General features: G+C 34.4%; 1 protein-coding gene across 1 annotated transcript in view; it reads left to right on the forward strand.

The window, feature by feature from the left end:
* The window catches only part of LOC142339131 (uncharacterized), a 55,989-nt gene that overhangs the window by 36,134 nt on the left and 2,610 nt on the right, over positions 1–17,245 (forward strand). Inside the window, exons 5-7 of the mRNA XM_075388880.1 lie at positions 2,524–2,838; positions 7,169–7,436; positions 15,892–16,082. Coding sequence (XP_075244995.1) covers positions 2,524–2,838; positions 7,169–7,436; positions 15,892–16,082 — 774 coding nt within the window. The remainder of the gene's footprint in view (positions 1–2,523; positions 2,839–7,168; positions 7,437–15,891; positions 16,083–17,245) is intronic.

Here is a 17,245-nt window from a genome sequence, read left to right on the forward strand (position 1 = left end):
CTGCTGCGTATTTAAAATTGAAGATATTTTATCATGTTTTTCAATTAATTTTTAACTTGTGCGCTTGAGTACTTTGAAGTAATTTTTATTCTTCTGTCTTTGCGTAATGTTTTTCAAAATTTTTTATTACTATATGAAAAACAACCATGTAATTTTAGTTCAGTATTGTGGCTAAATTTTGTTTATTATACCAGAGACATTTTTGAAACTCTATTGACTCAAAATACATCTAAAAACTTGTTAAGTGACTTTTTTAACAAGTTTTCTTTTTCAATGTTTTAGCAAATCGTTTTAAGAGGCAACATGTGCCTCATAAGTTACGACGTCAGTGAAATTATTGTTTCTTTCGTTAGGAGCGGCTAATTATCAAAGGTATTACTAGAAATGTATTTTGTGTTTTTAAAATCGTTTCGTGATTGTGGTGCAGGCATTTCTAAATGCTAATAAGCTGGTAATTTCTTGTGCGTAAATCAATGATCTTTTTATGGAACGACGTGAGCGTACCAGTTAGTTTTCAAAAAAGTTTAAAAAATCAAAGTTGATATGCGTATTTTACTTTCTCTTTTATAGTCAGATTTGGAACTCTGTCTCACATATCTTTTGGCGACGTTTTAAGCCAACATTATAAATTCTCAATTTATTTCAAAGTTTATAATTGTACACGGACGAATTATTTTAATCATATGTCCTATGCAAAATTTTTGCTTGAGTGACTTTTTCACGCTTGAGTTTTTGATTTTTTAAGTGATTTTAATAGCGAGCATTCGAAAATTAAGTGTTGCTAAGATAAAACCGATTCTGAGAGATAAGCATACATTGCGCATTTATTGTAGTGTTGAATGTCTACGACTGTCATTCGGAGGTGTCGGGTCCGAACCCCTCCCTTGTCAGAAGTTTTTGCATCATAGAAGTTTCTCTAGCCTATGCTCTCGTTCAAGAGCAATTCGTCCGGCGTTTGTCAGTTTGTTTTAATTTGTCATGGTGTTGTGCTAATGGAAATATATCGCTCTGTATTAGTTTGTTTGGTCAATTGTTCGTCTCGCTACGCAATTGCTAGCTTCAGGGCTTTTAGGCTTGGAGGACTTCGAGAAGTCAAATTTTTACTGGTACATAAAATTATTTTTCTGATTAATTATATGTTAATGAGCTAGAAACCTGAAGCTGAGCCTGTGGATGTCTTATTGCTAAATAATATGTTCAAAACGGGAACTAAGTGAAAAATGTTGGATGCAAAAATATGCAAAAAAGTGCATGTATGGTTCAGTATTTGTATAAATGTACTTGTTTTTATCGGTGGTACACATCAGTAGTTTTTTAGTTTTGGCTGGGGGAGCAACTTTGCGTCTGTTATGATTGTCAGGTGTCAATTTTTCCGAACAATATCAAAAATTCAAAACCGCCTTTTCTGTTTATCTTGAATTGAAGGTAGTCAAAACATGATGTCCATTACTCTGCTAGATTAATTGCTCTCGAACGAAGTTTGAAGGAATTATTGTAAACGCGTTTGTATCTCTTTTGAGTCTTTCCCATTAAACCCCCCCAAGCTTACTTGTCATATTACCTAGAGTTCCCATCATGGTTATTATACCATAATGGGAAAGATCCCCCTTGTATCGCTTGACCATTTTTGCGCTTTTGTTATTTAACATTTTCTCAATTGACTTTCACGCTTCTCTTCATAATTTTGTTTTCTCAATTGTGCTCACTCGTAAGTAAGGTTTATTGGTAATGTAAAAGCGATTGTAGCTAGAAACGGGTGAAGGTTATAAGGCGAGGACTCAGGAGGTCGCTGGTTCGAAGCCCTGCCCTAGTCGGATGTGTTTGCACCCGTAAACAAAGATTTATCTAGGGTACAGCCCTTACATTAAATTGCCCCGCCTATCGTTCGAGAGCGGTTTATCCGACGTTATTGGGTTTATGTTTAATATTATCATTCTAAGATAGATAACTGTATAAAATTTAACCTCAGGTGGACGAATGAAAATATTAAACTAATGATAATATTTTTAGTTTCAAGATGAGAAGCTGCGCATCACCATTTTTCAGAATTGTGTTGTAACAATTTTGACGAGGTTTTCAATCAATCGTGCGCTTTGTTTGGTCGGTGATTAAGTAATATTCAATCAATTGACGATGTCGCTCATTTTGCTGAGTTGTCTTGATCTCGCAGTCTCTGCTTGATTTTGTTGGTTTTGCAATCAATAATATTAAGTAATATTAAGTTTTATCAAATCACCTCATAGCCAGAGTAGTCTACGGTGGGATTTTTTGAACTTCGGTTTATGTTCTTTTCGTTAGATTAAGTTTTAACATCGGAAGCTGCTCATCATGGTTTTTCAAAATTTTAAATGTTTTTGAACTTTTCTGACTGAAATTTGATCGCATAATGAGTCAATTTTCAATTTTGAAGATTTCTTTTTTCAACATTGAGCACAACGTTTCAAGGCGAGAGTAGAGAAATTTGTTTTTGTTAATGGTCGATATTAAATTTAATTTTGCTATAAGTATTGGTCGACCTTTCAGGGGCAGAAGACCGCCCGATCCGAACAGCCCGGTCCCGTACCGGGTGCTGAAATGCAAACTCTGCAATGTGTACTCTAACAACGCGTACCAGATGAACTTGCATGTGAAGGGAAAGCCTCATAACGAGAGACTGACCAAGTACAACGAGCGACCACCTCCTAAAAAGCATAGACAGCAGTATAACCAGAATAGCTATAATGACAACAATGACCGTAGACAGGGAGGTGGTGGTGGATTTAACAAGAACTACAACAATAGCGACAGCAATGAGAGGGAGGAACCCAAAACTATGTTGGATCAGCCTGAGTTTGATAGGTAGGTTTTGTATGCGTTTGCTCGACGTTCGGGTAGCATTGAATGCCGAATGAAAAGTTAACTCGGTTCAATCTCGTTCTCAACACGAAAGGAAACACTCTTTAGAGAGATTTCTCACGAATTAGAGAATTGTGGATCCGCGTTTAATTCTGGTAGCTCAATAACTTGGCTCGATCATCATTTGCGCAATCTCATTAATGACGTGTCTCATTGGCTGCTAATGAGGCTGAAATTGTTATTTCATTATCCTCAAATTTATTATTTTAGTTTATATCTAATGTTTTCTATAACCTTAACTCAAATTGTTTTCAATAAGTTGAGCAATTTGTCTTCTCATTTTCGCTCATTCAAGTTGTCTAATAATTAAGTTTCATTAATGAAAAGTGCTATCGGTTGTTAATGAGGAATATATGAATCTAACGAGGAGGATCGTTAATGTGCGTTCGCACATGTTGTTCCGACCCGAGCTCATCTACAGTTTTACCTTAATTGTCAACCAAATGAAGACAAAAATAGATGCTCGAGTTTAAAAAATTGTTACAAAAACTAACTACTAATTGAATTACATAATGCCATGCCTCATTACAGCGCTCAGAAGATCTGCCATTAAATAGACTACGAGAAAAAAAACAAACAAAATAGGCAAAAGCAAAAATTTTAAGACAAAAACTCAATATCTAAACTTAAAGGCACCTAGTAACAACGTCAAAATGCAATCAGATAAAATCTTAACTACACGAAATTACCACATTTTCCGTACTATACAGCAGATGGAAATTTTCCTTAATGAAATTAGGTGACAAGTCGACAAAGAGAACAAAAAATGAGGCAAAATTAAAAAATCAACATTTTATAAACCAAATAATTTCGAGAGTCTTAAAATTAATTCTTGATGAATTCACGAAAAAGTCATTGTGGAACTAATGGGACCTATCTTTGGTTAGACTAAGCCGTAGGAACGGACAAAAGTTGCAGAAAAACTAAAATTATTGAAGCCATTAAAATCATTAGCTACTATCTGAAAATTGTATTTTTCAGTTTTTATTTATACTGATTCAACTAAAAATATACTGAAAGACTAAATAAGTTCATTTGGGCAGCATTTAAAATCATTGGGATTTGTTATTACCCGAATGTGCTAAAATAAGAGACAAAGAAACAAAAATAAACCACTTACAAAACCTTAATGAAAAGGCTTATTGTCCAACAAACAAAACATCAATTACGACATAATGTCAGTAGACATGTTAATTTTTGGAATTCAAGGAATTGGATGGGACCTCTCAATGATGAGAATAAGTTTCATGCTGACGAAAAGAACAACAAAAACTGAAAGGTTTGAAAAATCTTTGAAAATGTAGTACAATAAACTGAGACTATTCGCTATAAACCGACTGCTTCGGTTAACATCATTCATTCAATACTCAATTAGAAGGTTTTGAGGCCGGTAAGCTTTTTACTGCTACCTAAAGTATTAAAAAACAGCAAATTCAAAAACAAAAATTGAGTGAGAAGTATCGAAGCCATTAGAAAATGAACTTTATAGTAAAAACATTTCTATTTTAGTATTTTTTAGCAGCAACAGAATTTTAAGTTTTTAACAATATGACTACAAATATGAACAAATAAATTAAAACCGCGAAATTTTTGGAGAAAACCCGTAGTATCAAGGCCATTAAATTTAATAGCTTTCAAGGGAAGCCAATAAATACGCCAAGTTATGCCTCGATGGGACGACAAGTATGTTTGTCATGCAAAAGTCATCAATAAGACATTACAATTAGTCACTGACTATGAAAAGAACAACAAAAACAGGCAAAATCCAAAAACTCAGTAGAAAAAAGCGAGAAAATGTCAAGCCATTTAGACCATATTTTCTGTGAAAACTTTATCTATGATCCATTGAACGTATTCTCTAAGCCAATGGGAATTATGAATATTAGGATAATGTGATAAGATTTGAAAAGAAACCACAATTATAAAAAAAGCATTCAAAATTTTTAAAAATTTATGAGAACTCGTGCATCGAATTCCTAAAACCAATAGTTAGACGAAAAAATTGCTGACTAGATATATTTTGGTTGAAGTAGGAAAAAGGATTCCTGTCATTACTGAGACTGACTTACAGTTCACGAAAATAAGTTTAAGATCGATTAATGTTCAATAAATTTTTCAAGAAAATATTTTTAAGTCTTAAGCCATTAAATTCAATAGCTTTCAACGGAAGTCAAAAATTACTGACCCTTATGCCTGGATTGGAGGAAAAGGCTGTTTGTCATGCATAGGTGATCAATAAGACATCACAATAAGTCTTATGACTGAAAACAACAACAAATACAGGCAAAAACCAACATTTCTGTAGAAAAGTGCGAGAGGAAAGGGTCGAAGCCATTTAAACCATAAATTTTTCTCTGAAAACTTTATCCATAATCCATTGAATGTCTTTTCTAAGCCATTGGGAGCTATCAATATTAGGTTAACGTAATCAGATTTTAAATGGAACCAAGAATAAGAAAGTATCCATTTTTTTTTTAAAAAAAATTGAATTCTTGTGGCATTGATTTCATATAGCCAATAGTTAGATAAAACCGCTGACTGGATCAATTTCTTTGCAGTAGAAAAGAACGGGTTCCTGTCATTATCGAGATTGACTTACAGTTCACGAAAATAAGTTTAAGATCCGGTTAATGTTCAAAAAAAATTTCAAAAAAATTGTTTTTAAAGTCTCAACAGACCTTAAATTCAATAGATTTCACTTTTTTTGTTCATTGAGATTTATTTGACTGTAGAGTTTTTCTATTAACGGAACCTCGATAGGAAAAGTTATTAGTCTCTAGGTGACTTATGAAAACAAAACATTATCAAAAATTTTCTTAAAAAAAGCTCTCAAATAGAATTCGCATTTTTTTATAGTACCCTTCCTTATGAGACCAGAGCTAGTCTTTTATTTCCTTTGGTCTATTAGGAACACAAAATTGATTCATTTTGTGGCGTAACTATTTTTATAGAAAAAATCTTGATTTGAAGAAAAATTACACAAAAAGTGATCAAAATCATGCCAAATATCCCGTGTTCACACAAAATTTCATTCCTCGATAACTCCTCGAAAAAAAAACGAAATTCAAAAAAATCTTAATTTCAAATTCTACGCTGGAAGAGCTTTTTTAATGATATTACTCACATTTCTCTACGATGAATAAATCGATCGGGCAAAATTGTCTGAACAAAAAAAAACACTTTAGTATATAGTTCCTCCCCCCACAAGTGGGGTAGGAACAATTGGTGACTTGAGTTGACATCGGTGGTTTTAATGACTTAAACTACTTTTTTTTTCGCTTTGTAGATTTTGAATCGGGCCCGTTTTTGTTGCTTTGTTTTGCTCTTGTTGCTCAGTCTCATAAACAACAGTTCTCATTACTCTTCTAACGCGTCGTAATTATTTCAAGTTTCTCGGCTATTGCGTTCAATGACTTAAATACAATTTGTTTTTAAAAGGTTTGTTTGTGAATTTTGCCTTTATTTGTCGTTTTTTTCTAACTGAAATATAATTTTTGTTTTATGACTTTGAAAGTGGTCTTTTGTGCCGTGATTAAGGTTTATGATATGTACTGTGTTTTTTTTCCAATTTGACGTCAGGAATGGACGAATAAAATTATAGTTTTCCAAATTTCGGCTTTTGTCCCCAAAGTTCTTGTTTCCCCAACGCGTATTTTCAATATTTAAATAAACTGTTGTTCTTATTGATTGTTTGAATTTTTTCTCAGATTTTTGTGCTCAAGATCATTTTCTTTGTTGAATGTCATAGTTTGATGTTGCGGGAAAAATTTTGACGGTCAGGTCATTAGTTCATTCATTTTCCTTGAATTGTACTTCAGGACTTAGAATGCTACGTTTTTTTACATCATTAAACGTTTCGTTTTTTTTTACCTTACTTCACAGCTTGTTGAACATTTTGGGTGGAAACTTTTTGACTTCTCTGGCTAGTTTCATTCTTTCATTTTGGTCTAAGTGCTTTTAAACAGCAGTTGCTCAATAAAACAATCTAGAATTAACAGTCTGTATCGAAAAACCAGATCAAAAATAGAAATTTGATAAACCCTTAAAGTTCAATTATAGATGCCCTCTGCTTGAACTTGGTTCTTGTAAGAAAGTAACTAAGTATTGTCTAACTGCAAAATGAAAACAAAATAGTTTGCTCTCTAAAATGTTTGTTGTAAAACAATTGATTTTCATTTTTTTCTCTTTCAATCCCAATCGCGGTTATAGGAATCAATATTCTCCGGCAATCTGCCGGGTATGTTTAACCTTGAAAGTGTGTTTTGTTTTATAGGTATAAATTTCAAGATGATTCGGAGAATGCAAACAAGGTGCCCATAGGAACGGCAGGTCGAGGCTTTAAACTTTTCGGGGGACGTGGTAATAGATATTACAAGGGACGAATGCCCTCAGTGCCATTGAACTTCTCGGCTGATGTCACTGCACAGGATATGGAGAGAAATGAGAAAAGAAAAGCAAAGGAGATGGCTGAACAGCAGCAGCATTTGGCAAGAATGCAGGACAAAGAGAATGCGCTCATAAAGAGAAATGAGAACTTTGGTGTGAGTAGTAGGAAAATGTGGGCTTTACCGCTAAAATGTTTAAATTTAAAGTTTGAACTGCTGATCTCAGAAGTTAACAACAAGAATTTGTTGATAACATTGATTCATCAATTGACTTGGTTCTATTATGTAAAGTTTGAAGGGCGCCCACTTGATAAGATAATTGAGCTTTTTGGTTTTTTCCTTGTTGGATGTAGTAAATTTCTGGTACCATATTTTAGGCTTGAAAAAATTTTGAAATCGGTGAGCGCTGAGCCGTCTGAGAGTTTCGACCTCAAGTTTTGTTCAAGATTTCAATTTTTGTTCAAGTACTGTGTCTCATTGACCTTGAGGCCACTTATCTTCAAAGATATTAGTAAAAATCGTTTTTTGCCAAATATTGTTTGTTTTCCTGTAACTTTGTCTATCAGTGTTTTTAATTGCTCTTGAATGAAGTTCCTAGCAATTATTGTAAACATGTGTTTCTTTTTTATAATGCAAATTTTTCGCTTGACAATTTTGCGCTTTTCTGAACATTCTTTGACTTCTTAAGTGACTTTTTCACGCTTTTGTTCTTCATTTTTGAGTAATCTCTATTGCTCTCACTCCGAAGTAAAGCTTGTTGCTAATATAAATTGGTCCCACCACAGCAAGAAAAAGTTTCTGATGGCGCAGTTGGAAGTGCTTGGGGTCACGGTTCGGGAGGTGAGTGGTTCGAATCCCGGCGGGGGAAAGGTTTTCTGCACCCATGAAGAAAAATTGATCTAGGCTACAGCCCCTGAATTAAAGTGCCTCGCCTGTCGTTCAAGAACAATTCTTCCGACATTTGTTGGTTTATGTTTCATTTTGTCATCAAAGTGGTTTCTTCAAAGTTGTCTAAACTCCCAGTGTGTAAAAATTTTTTGATGCAAAATTTTTGGACCTAATTAATCGAAGAACCTTTTTCTAAAAGAGGAACGAAATATGTTTTAAAGTTGTATTATTAGCCTTCTGTTTATCTTCGTGGAAGTGTAGGTATGTTTGTTTAGCATCAGAAAAATGTTCCTCTTAGGAGGTTGATGTTAATGTCTTCATTTTTTGTTCAATTATGCGATTTGTAATTCAGGATTTGTCCTGCTATGTTATTTCTTAATTCCTTTCACCATTTGATCACGTTTTTCTTTTAAAATTCGCGACTTTTATGTCACAACTTTCACATTCGATTTCTGACTACCTCACTTAATGTTTCTACTGAATGGCTTTTTAAATTCATTTAAATAACGAATTAAGCAATATAATGAATACGGTCGAGGTCAAAGAAGCAAAATCAAAACAAACGGGATAAACCGATAAATCCCGGTCATTAAGTCAGAGTGCATTATGCTATCAAATCTCACTGGAGTGACCTCTAGCTGACATGAGTATTTAGCCTAACTTTTTTCAATTTAGAAGCTGAATCAAAATATAGTTTTTGCATCTAACAGAAAGTGCACGCCAAATTAGAACACGTGTTGACACTTCTGTCATTTTCTATTTCTTTTTCCGTTTTCGCGTTTTGATCCCTATTTGCGTCAAGGATTTCAACGCGGTTTGTTCCGGCCATTTGCAGAATATATTTATAATTGTTTCAATTGACATGCTAGCAACCCGATTGTTCAATATTTAGGCGCTCTCCCTTCTTGCTCTTTTAAAGAATTGGGATTACTCTCGTTTCGACGTCAATAGGATTTTGATGTAGTAGCCTTTGAAAACTCACGAAGGCCTGTTTTTTTTAGGACTGGGTGTGTTTCTGAAGAGTGATTTTTTCAATAGCCACGAATGGATAGCCAGATATGTATTGGTCTCGTCGGCGTTTTTGAATTGCTCTCGAACGAAATTTGAAGCACATTTTGTTAACGTGTGTCTTTTTTATGCAAAGTTTTTGCTTAACCGTTTTTGCACTTTTGGTGTAGTACATAGTTGGTCTTGTCAAGTAATTTTTTGAACACTTGTCTTCATTTTTGAGCGATCTCAATTGCGCTCACCGGCATGCTTACGCATGTAGATTGATATAGTTCGTTTCATTTTTGCCAGACATCATTCGATTGTGTATGTAAGAGAAGGTGATACAATCTGTTGGCCTATTCGTCTGTCTGTTTCATTAATTGAACCGGTTTTATTTGATTGCTACAGTCAAGGTATTTATTTGTCTTATTCAGTTTTGTAATGCCGTTTTAATTGCCTTTGAACAAAGTTTGAGCAATTAATTTAAACTTGTGTATTTTTACGACTGGTATTGGTATTATACAGGTTTTGCTTTTGTTTCAGCTTTTGTGACGAACTTTGATTTCTTTGTTTTCAGACATTGATTTTTGTTTTTGACCGTTGACTTCTGTTTTCGAACGTTGGACTTGAACATTAGCTGAGTAGCTATATTTTCGAACTGCTGGTAATGTTCAAAGTCGAAAAGTGATTTTGAGGTAAGTTTTCTTTACATAACAGTCCCAGTCTCTCAACGAGTTTTATTTAGGCGCTCTCCTTTTTTTGCAATTCTATTAATAGCCGCACAGCGATAGCTGGGGCTATTATTGGCCTTCTCTTGGTTTTTTTTATTTCGTCGTCATGATTTTTGTTACGATCATATGACGTCACAGCCACTTTTTGTTCATTCGTTCATGCAATTTCAACTGAAATGCATGTGTGACGTCATTTTTCGCTCTTAGTGGAGCGAGTTTTTTTGTTCATGCGCGTGATTAAATTTTTGGTCACACTTGATTTACCTCACTCTCAAAAATGACTTCCTCACTTTGAATATGACTTTTATTTACTTTAATTCAAAAAGATAAGGTCAAATGGGTGTTTGTCACTCTAAATGAAGGTTATTTGAGATCAGCTAATAGAGGCAGCAATAACTTATACAGATTTTTAATCAAAATCTAACAGATCAGCCTTCAATGAAAAGACGAGTTTTTTTGGTCTGTCTTTTTTACTGTTTTTTTTAGACTGCCGATCTACAAATCTATTGCGGCTATTTTCTGGCAATCTGCCAGCTATGTTATTTTATTGGTGCTCTGCCTGGTAAGATGTTTTGCTCACATTTTTTCATAACTTTGTGCTTTCCAAACGGGATTAACAGGTAACGCCCAGTAAGCATTAAGATTGACCAGAGAAACTAAGCTCATTTTAGTAGTCTGCCAAGTGCCTAGAGTTCCGAAGCGTAAAGGAAGGCTCAAGCTGGAAAGGAAAAGGGCATTTTTGAGTTGATGAGCTCCAAATGGTGCAATCTTTCTCAATTTTTCGTCGTTTTTTCTCTGTTAGGTTAATCATAAATTGACCTTTGTGAAGGATGATAAAGGTATTTTTGTAAGACATAGTTTTTTTTAAGTGTCCATTTTGTGAGCGAAATTTTTTTGGCAATGGGAACTTAAACACGTAAAATAATGATTTTGTTTGAAAGTTTTGAAATGAGTTTTTTGAAAATGTTTGTCGTTTTTTGAATTTTATGATCTTCGGAGGCAATTGAAACTTTTTAGGAGTTGAACATGGGTGAATTACGGGCTGGTTTTTAGAGAACAAGTTTTTTCAAGAAATTAAGATCACAAATTTGTTTTTTTTATATAAAATTCTAAATTTCAAATTTTTGTCATTCGCGTTTTTCTACAAGGGCAAGTGAAAATTCTGTAGGATTTGAAAATGTGTTACATTGCGAAGTGTTGCAGTGAATGGCTACCTTCGTTCCAAGATCTTGGGGGCGAAATAAACGGAACAGGCTTGTTAATCTACTTTTCACTTCAAGTTCCGACTACTTGCTATAACATTCTGAGTTCAAATATTTATATTGCCGGTCAGAATAAATTTTCGGGAAAAGCGTAGGAGTTTTACTAGTGCTCCTAAAGCTGTGTCAGCCTCTCAGCGGCTAATTCGGTTTATTTTTTATCACGCTTTCCGTTTTACATAAGTCACGATTGACTTCTAACTTACTTCGCCCACTGTTTCAATTGAATGTATTTTATGTTCTTTCACGATTTGTATTACGTAATGTAGTGAATATGGTCAAAGTCAAAAGAGCAAAATCAAAATATCAAAAGAAACAGGATAAGCATATAAAGCTCTGTCATTAAGTCATAGCGCATTAGGTTTTCAAAGTTCATTAGAGCGATTGCTAGCTGGCATTAGTATTATGCTTAATAGCGTTCAATTTTCAGTAAAATCTGATTAAGTGTAATTTTATAATCTAACCAAATATGGAGAATTTGAACACCAAATAAAGAAAATTAAATTGACTCTTAGAAATATTATGTCAATTTCTATCTCTTACTTTTTTATTTTTCTGCTTCAACCCCAATGTGCGTCAAGTGTCAACGGCGGCTATTTTCCGGCAGTTTGTCGGCCATGTTTGTAAGCTGAGTTGAGCTGTCTTGCGGTGTTCGTGGTTTTTTCGTCGTCTGACGCTCTTTTTTCGTTTCATATCTGTTCACACCTTAAAGCTGAAAAAGTCAAATTTCTGAATGACTTCTTCTCTCACTAACTGCATTTGCGCCTGTGACTTCATTTCTGTCTATTTCTATCTCTCTAGAAAAAGTTTTTTGGTCAGTTACGAGATTAGATTTTGATCATACGTGACTTGCCTCAATTAATAGAATGAATTTTGCACTTTAATTTGAATTTGTTTAAAGACAAAAGAACTCGTATTTGCAGTAAAAGCCCGTAATAATAAGGCTTTCAACGAGCGAGTTTCAAGTGAATTTCAACGAGCTTGATTAGTTTATCACTGAATGTTTTTACATGATGTTTTGAGCTGCGTGGATAAATTTTTTCCACTTACATTCCTGTCTATATTATAGGGCACGGAAGTCTATTTCGCAGCTATTCCGACAAGCTACCGTCTATGTTCATGCAATTTCAACTGAAATGCATGTGTGACGTCATTTTTCGCTCTTAGTGGAGCGAGTTTTTTGTTCATGCGCGTGATTAAATTTTTGGTCACACTTGATTTACCTCACTCTCAAAAATGACTTCCTCACTTTGAATATGACTTTTATTTACTTTAATTCAAAGAGATAAGGTCAAATGGGTGTTTGTCACTCTAAATGAAGGTTATTTGAGATCAGCTAATAGAGGCAGCAATAACTTATACAGATTTTTAATCAAAATCTAACAGATCAGCCTTCAATGAAAAGACGAGTTTTTTTGGTCTGTCTTTTTTACTGTTTTTTTTAGACTGCCGATCTACAAATCTATTGAGGCTATTTTCTGGCAATCTGCCAGCTATGTTATTTTATTGGTGCTCTGCCTGGTAAGATGTTTTGCTCACATTTTTTCATAACTTTGTGCTTTCCAAACGGGATTAACAGGTAACGCCCAGTAAGCATTAAGATTGACCAGAGAAACTAAGCTCAATTTAGTAGTCTGCCAAGTGCCTAGAGTTCCGAAGCGTAAAGGAAGGCTCAAGCTGGAAAGGAAAAGGGCATTTTTGAGTTGATGAGCTCCAAATGGTGCAATCTTTCTCAATTTTTTGTCGTTTTTTCTCTGTTAGGTTAATCATAAATTGACCTTTGTGAAGGATGATAAAGGTATTTTTGTAAGACATAGTTTTTTTTAAGTGTCCATTTTGTGAGCGAAATTTTTTTGGCAATGGGAACTTAAACACGTAAAATAATGATTTTGTTTGAAAGTTTTGAAATGAGTTTTTTGAAAATGTTTGTCGTTTTTTGAATTTTATGATCTTCGGAGGCAATTGAAACTTTTTAGGAGTTGAACATGGGTGAATTACGGGCTGGTTTTTAGAGAACAAGTTTTTTCAAGAAATTAAGATCACAAATTTGTTTTTTTTATATAAAATTCTAAATTTCAAATTTTTGTCATTCGCGTTTTTCTACAAGGGCAAGTGAAAATTCTGTAGGATTTGAAAATGTGTTACATTGCGAAGTGTTGCAGTGAATGGCTACCTTCGTTCCAAGATCTTGAGGGGCGAAATAAACGGAACAGGCTTGTTAATCTACTTTTCACTTCAAGTTCCGACTACTTGCTATAACATTCTGAGTTCAAATATTTATATTGCCGGTCAGAATAAATTTTCGGGAAAAGCGTAGGAGTTTTACTAGTGCTCCTAAAGCTGTGTCAGCCTCTCAGCGGCTAATTCGGTTTATTTTTTATCACGCTTTCCGTTTTACATAAGTCACGATTGACTTCTAACTTACTTCGCCCACTGTTTCAATTGAATGTATTTTATGTTCTTTCACGATTTGTATTACGTAATGTAGTGAATATGGTCAAAGTCAAAAGAGCAAAATCAAAATATCAAAAGAAACAGGATAAGCATATAAAGCTCTGTCATTAAGTCATAGCGCATTAGGTTTTCAAAGTTCATTGGAGCGATTGCTAGCTGGCATTAGTATTATGCTTAATAGCGTTCAATTTTCAGTAAAATCTGATTAAGTGTAATTTTATAATCTAACCAAATATGGAGAATTTGAACACCAAATAAAGAAAATTAAATTGACTCTTAGAAATATTATGTCAATTTCTATCTCTTACTTTTTTATTTTTCTGCTTCAACCCCAATGTGCGTCAAGTGTCAACGGCGGCTATTTTCCGGCAGTTTGTCGGCCATGTTTGTAAGCTGAGTTGAGCTGTCTTGCGGTGTTCGTGGTTTTTTCGTCGTCTGACGCTCTTTTTTCGTTTCATATCTGTTCACACCTTAAAGCTGAAAAAGTCAAATTTCTGAATGACTTCTTCTCTCACTAACTGCATTTGCGCCTGTGACTTCATTTCTGTCTATTTCTATCTCTCTAGAAAAAGTTTTTTGGTCAGTTACGAGATTAGATTTTGATCATACGTGACTTGCCTCAATTAATAGAATGAATTTTGCACTTTAATTTGAATTTGTTTAAAGACAAAAGAACTCGTATTTGCAGTAAAAGCCCGTAATAATAAGGCTTTCAACGAGCGAGTTTCAAGTGAATTTCAACGAGCTTGATTAGTTTATCACTGAATGTTTTTACATGATGTTTTGAGCTGCGTGGATAAATTTTTTCCACTTACATTCCTGTCTATATTATAGGGCACGGAAGTCTATTTCGCAGCTATTCCGACAAGCTACCGTCTATGTTAGCTGATTGTAGCTATTCTGCGCTGTGCTTTTGGTTTTTATTTCGTTTTACATTTGTTCGTTATACATTTGTTCGTTATACATTTGTTCGTTATACATTTGTTCGTTGTACATTTGTTCGTTATACATTTGTTCGTTTTACATTTGTTCTAGAACCTTCTTTTGCGTGACTTTTTTGACGCTTTTTTTTAACTTTATGCGTGGCCTTAATTGCTCTGAAACAGAAATTAGGTCGGTTGCTTAAAGTCGTTTGTAAGAAAAATGAGCAGAAGAGACATAGCCGAGTGGTTAATGCTTCCGTGTATTACCCCGGGGTCGAACCTTTCCATTGTCAAAATTTTTTGCACCCAAAAATGTTCTCACTGATATATCCCCTTAGTAAGTTTTGTATGCGGCCACAATACGATAACTTTTTTAAACTCTTTTTTGTATCTGTTTTATGCAAGTCTCTTTTGCAGCTATTCCCGAAATGTGCCGGCTATGTTTTGTTGATATTGTTGTTTGATGTTGTTTTTGAAAAAGAAGTTTAAGCAACATACGTTGAAAAGTTTTAGTTTTATCTAATTTAGCTGTAACTATTTTAAAAAGCAGTTTTTGTAAGCGTTTCTTACCAAAAAAAGTAATGCATTATATAATCGCTGGTGGATGCAAAATACTATAGAGAAAGTGAATAGGTGAAACATGACCCAAAATTAGCCCTAAATTTTTAAGTAGCCGAACTCATCGAAATAAACTATTTGTTACGTTTCAGCTGCTTGGCTGTGGTGCAACTCATATCTCTGCATGTTAATTATATCGATCGCTCAAATAAACTACAGAAGCTCCCCCTGCTACTAAAGTGGGGGGAGGAAAAATTGATTTTTTGACAGGAATTTAAATAGTTAATTAATAGCCGCGTCATCAATTCCAGGCGGCTATTATTTCGCTCCTAATTTTTTTTTACCGTCTAACAGATTTTTGTTTCGTCTTACCCTGACTTCTTGGAATTGACTTTTTCAATGACTTCAGTGACTTCTACTGCTTTGCAGTTAAAATTTGTGTCGTGACGTCATTTCTGTTTTTAGGTCAATTGCGTGACTTACCTCACTAAAAAAAATGAGTTCTGAACTCACTTACGGAACTTATTAAAGATCAATAGTGTGCATCTTAGTTGTGCCAAACTTATATGCCTTAATTCCTGAGTATTAGTCTTGAGTATAGACCGTATGTATCATAAAAATGACAGTCCGAATCTAACCCAAAAAGTCTAGTGGTCTATTAAAATGCTGGTGGTCGATCTATCAATCTTATTTCTTTAGTTGTTTCAATTCATGGTAGGCCACAAGCGTCTTTCGCGGCTATTTTCCGGCAATCTGCCGGTTATGTTTTTGACTGAGCCGATATTATCGTCTACTGCTATCGTTTTAGAAACCACCGGAGCCCATCAAAATACAACCCTCTGCAGTCAACGCAGAGAGCATCTTCGATAGATCTTGGCAACCGCGTCCTGGCCCTCCGTTGCCTAGTGCTCCACCTTTCCGAGCGACTATGGGCATGCGTGCTGCTGCTGGACCCCCCAGACCTGCACCTCCGCCTTTCAGAGGAACAGCTCCTTTCAGGTTGGTATGCAACAGACAGCTTGAAAATCTCAATAAGCTTGTTTTATCAAACAAATTTTGTGTTGCCACGAAATGCTCGCAACTTTATAAGCTCGAGTGAATTTTCGTTGTCTCTTGCCTTCATTCATCATTGGAGTGAAGTTTTTCGCAGTTTGTTATTAATAGCCGCACAGCGATAGCTGGGGCTATTATTGGCCTTCTCTTGGTTTTTTTACGACTCGAAGAGGAGTATTGGTTTTCTCTCGGTTTTTTTTTTACAGGAAGTAGATTTGTTCACGCGGCATTTTGACCTAAAAGCAAAAGTGAGAAAAGCTGTCTTGGTGAACAGATTTTCGCTAAGCGAGAGAAGTTTTTTGATCATGCGCTGCGTTTTGTGAATGACTTTTTGACTTTGAAAAGTAGTTTTTGACTGAATTGCACATATAGATAACCGTTTTTAGCCGTTTTTGCGTCTAAGTGGCCCAATTTTTTTGCTTTTAATTTGGTTTCTTGTAGAAATAAATTTTATTCGATACTATATTGAAATTTCAACCTCGGAAATTGATACTGCAGTGTTTTGCAGAGCCTGAAAATGCGTTTCAAATTGAAAATTAGCACATAATTTTTGATTTTTTAGTTAATTTTTGGCGTTTTTTATATTAATTTCTTCATTTTTGGATCTTTTAACCGTCTTTTTGTCAAAAATCAGTTAATATGGCAACTTCTCTTTGATAATTTCTATACTGAACGCCTCTTTCTACCTCGATGTAATTTTGTTTCATAAAATTGTACATATGCTGATCCGAGTTTGGTAGTTTTTTCCGATTTTCGTCAGTTTTTCGTTTGTATTTTGGTTGTAATTGCTAGAAATATTTTTTGTGCAACATGAGGGACTTTAATTTCATTTCAATAAAATTTCAATCATTTTTTGGCGTTAAGTTTTGAAAAAACAGTTAAAACTTTTTCATAAATGCAGTCTTAACTTAAAAGTTCTTTGACAATTTTTTTTTGCAAAATGTTTCAATGTTTCGTATTTATGAATTCTGCTTTTTCCTATTTTTTTTGTTTTCTTCTGGAAGATAGATTTTTGTATCGGATAACTAGTTATATTTTCTATTTCTCGAATGCTGAACAATGAAATGTATTCGTTTTTCTTGAATTTTTTAAATTGATTTTTAACTTTC

The sequence above is a fragment of the Convolutriloba macropyga genome, chromosome 5 (assembly GCF_964194025.1).
Source record: "Convolutriloba macropyga chromosome 5, txConMacr16.3, whole genome shotgun sequence".
Classification (NCBI taxonomy): domain Eukaryota; kingdom Metazoa; phylum Xenacoelomorpha; order Acoela; family Convolutidae; genus Convolutriloba; species Convolutriloba macropyga.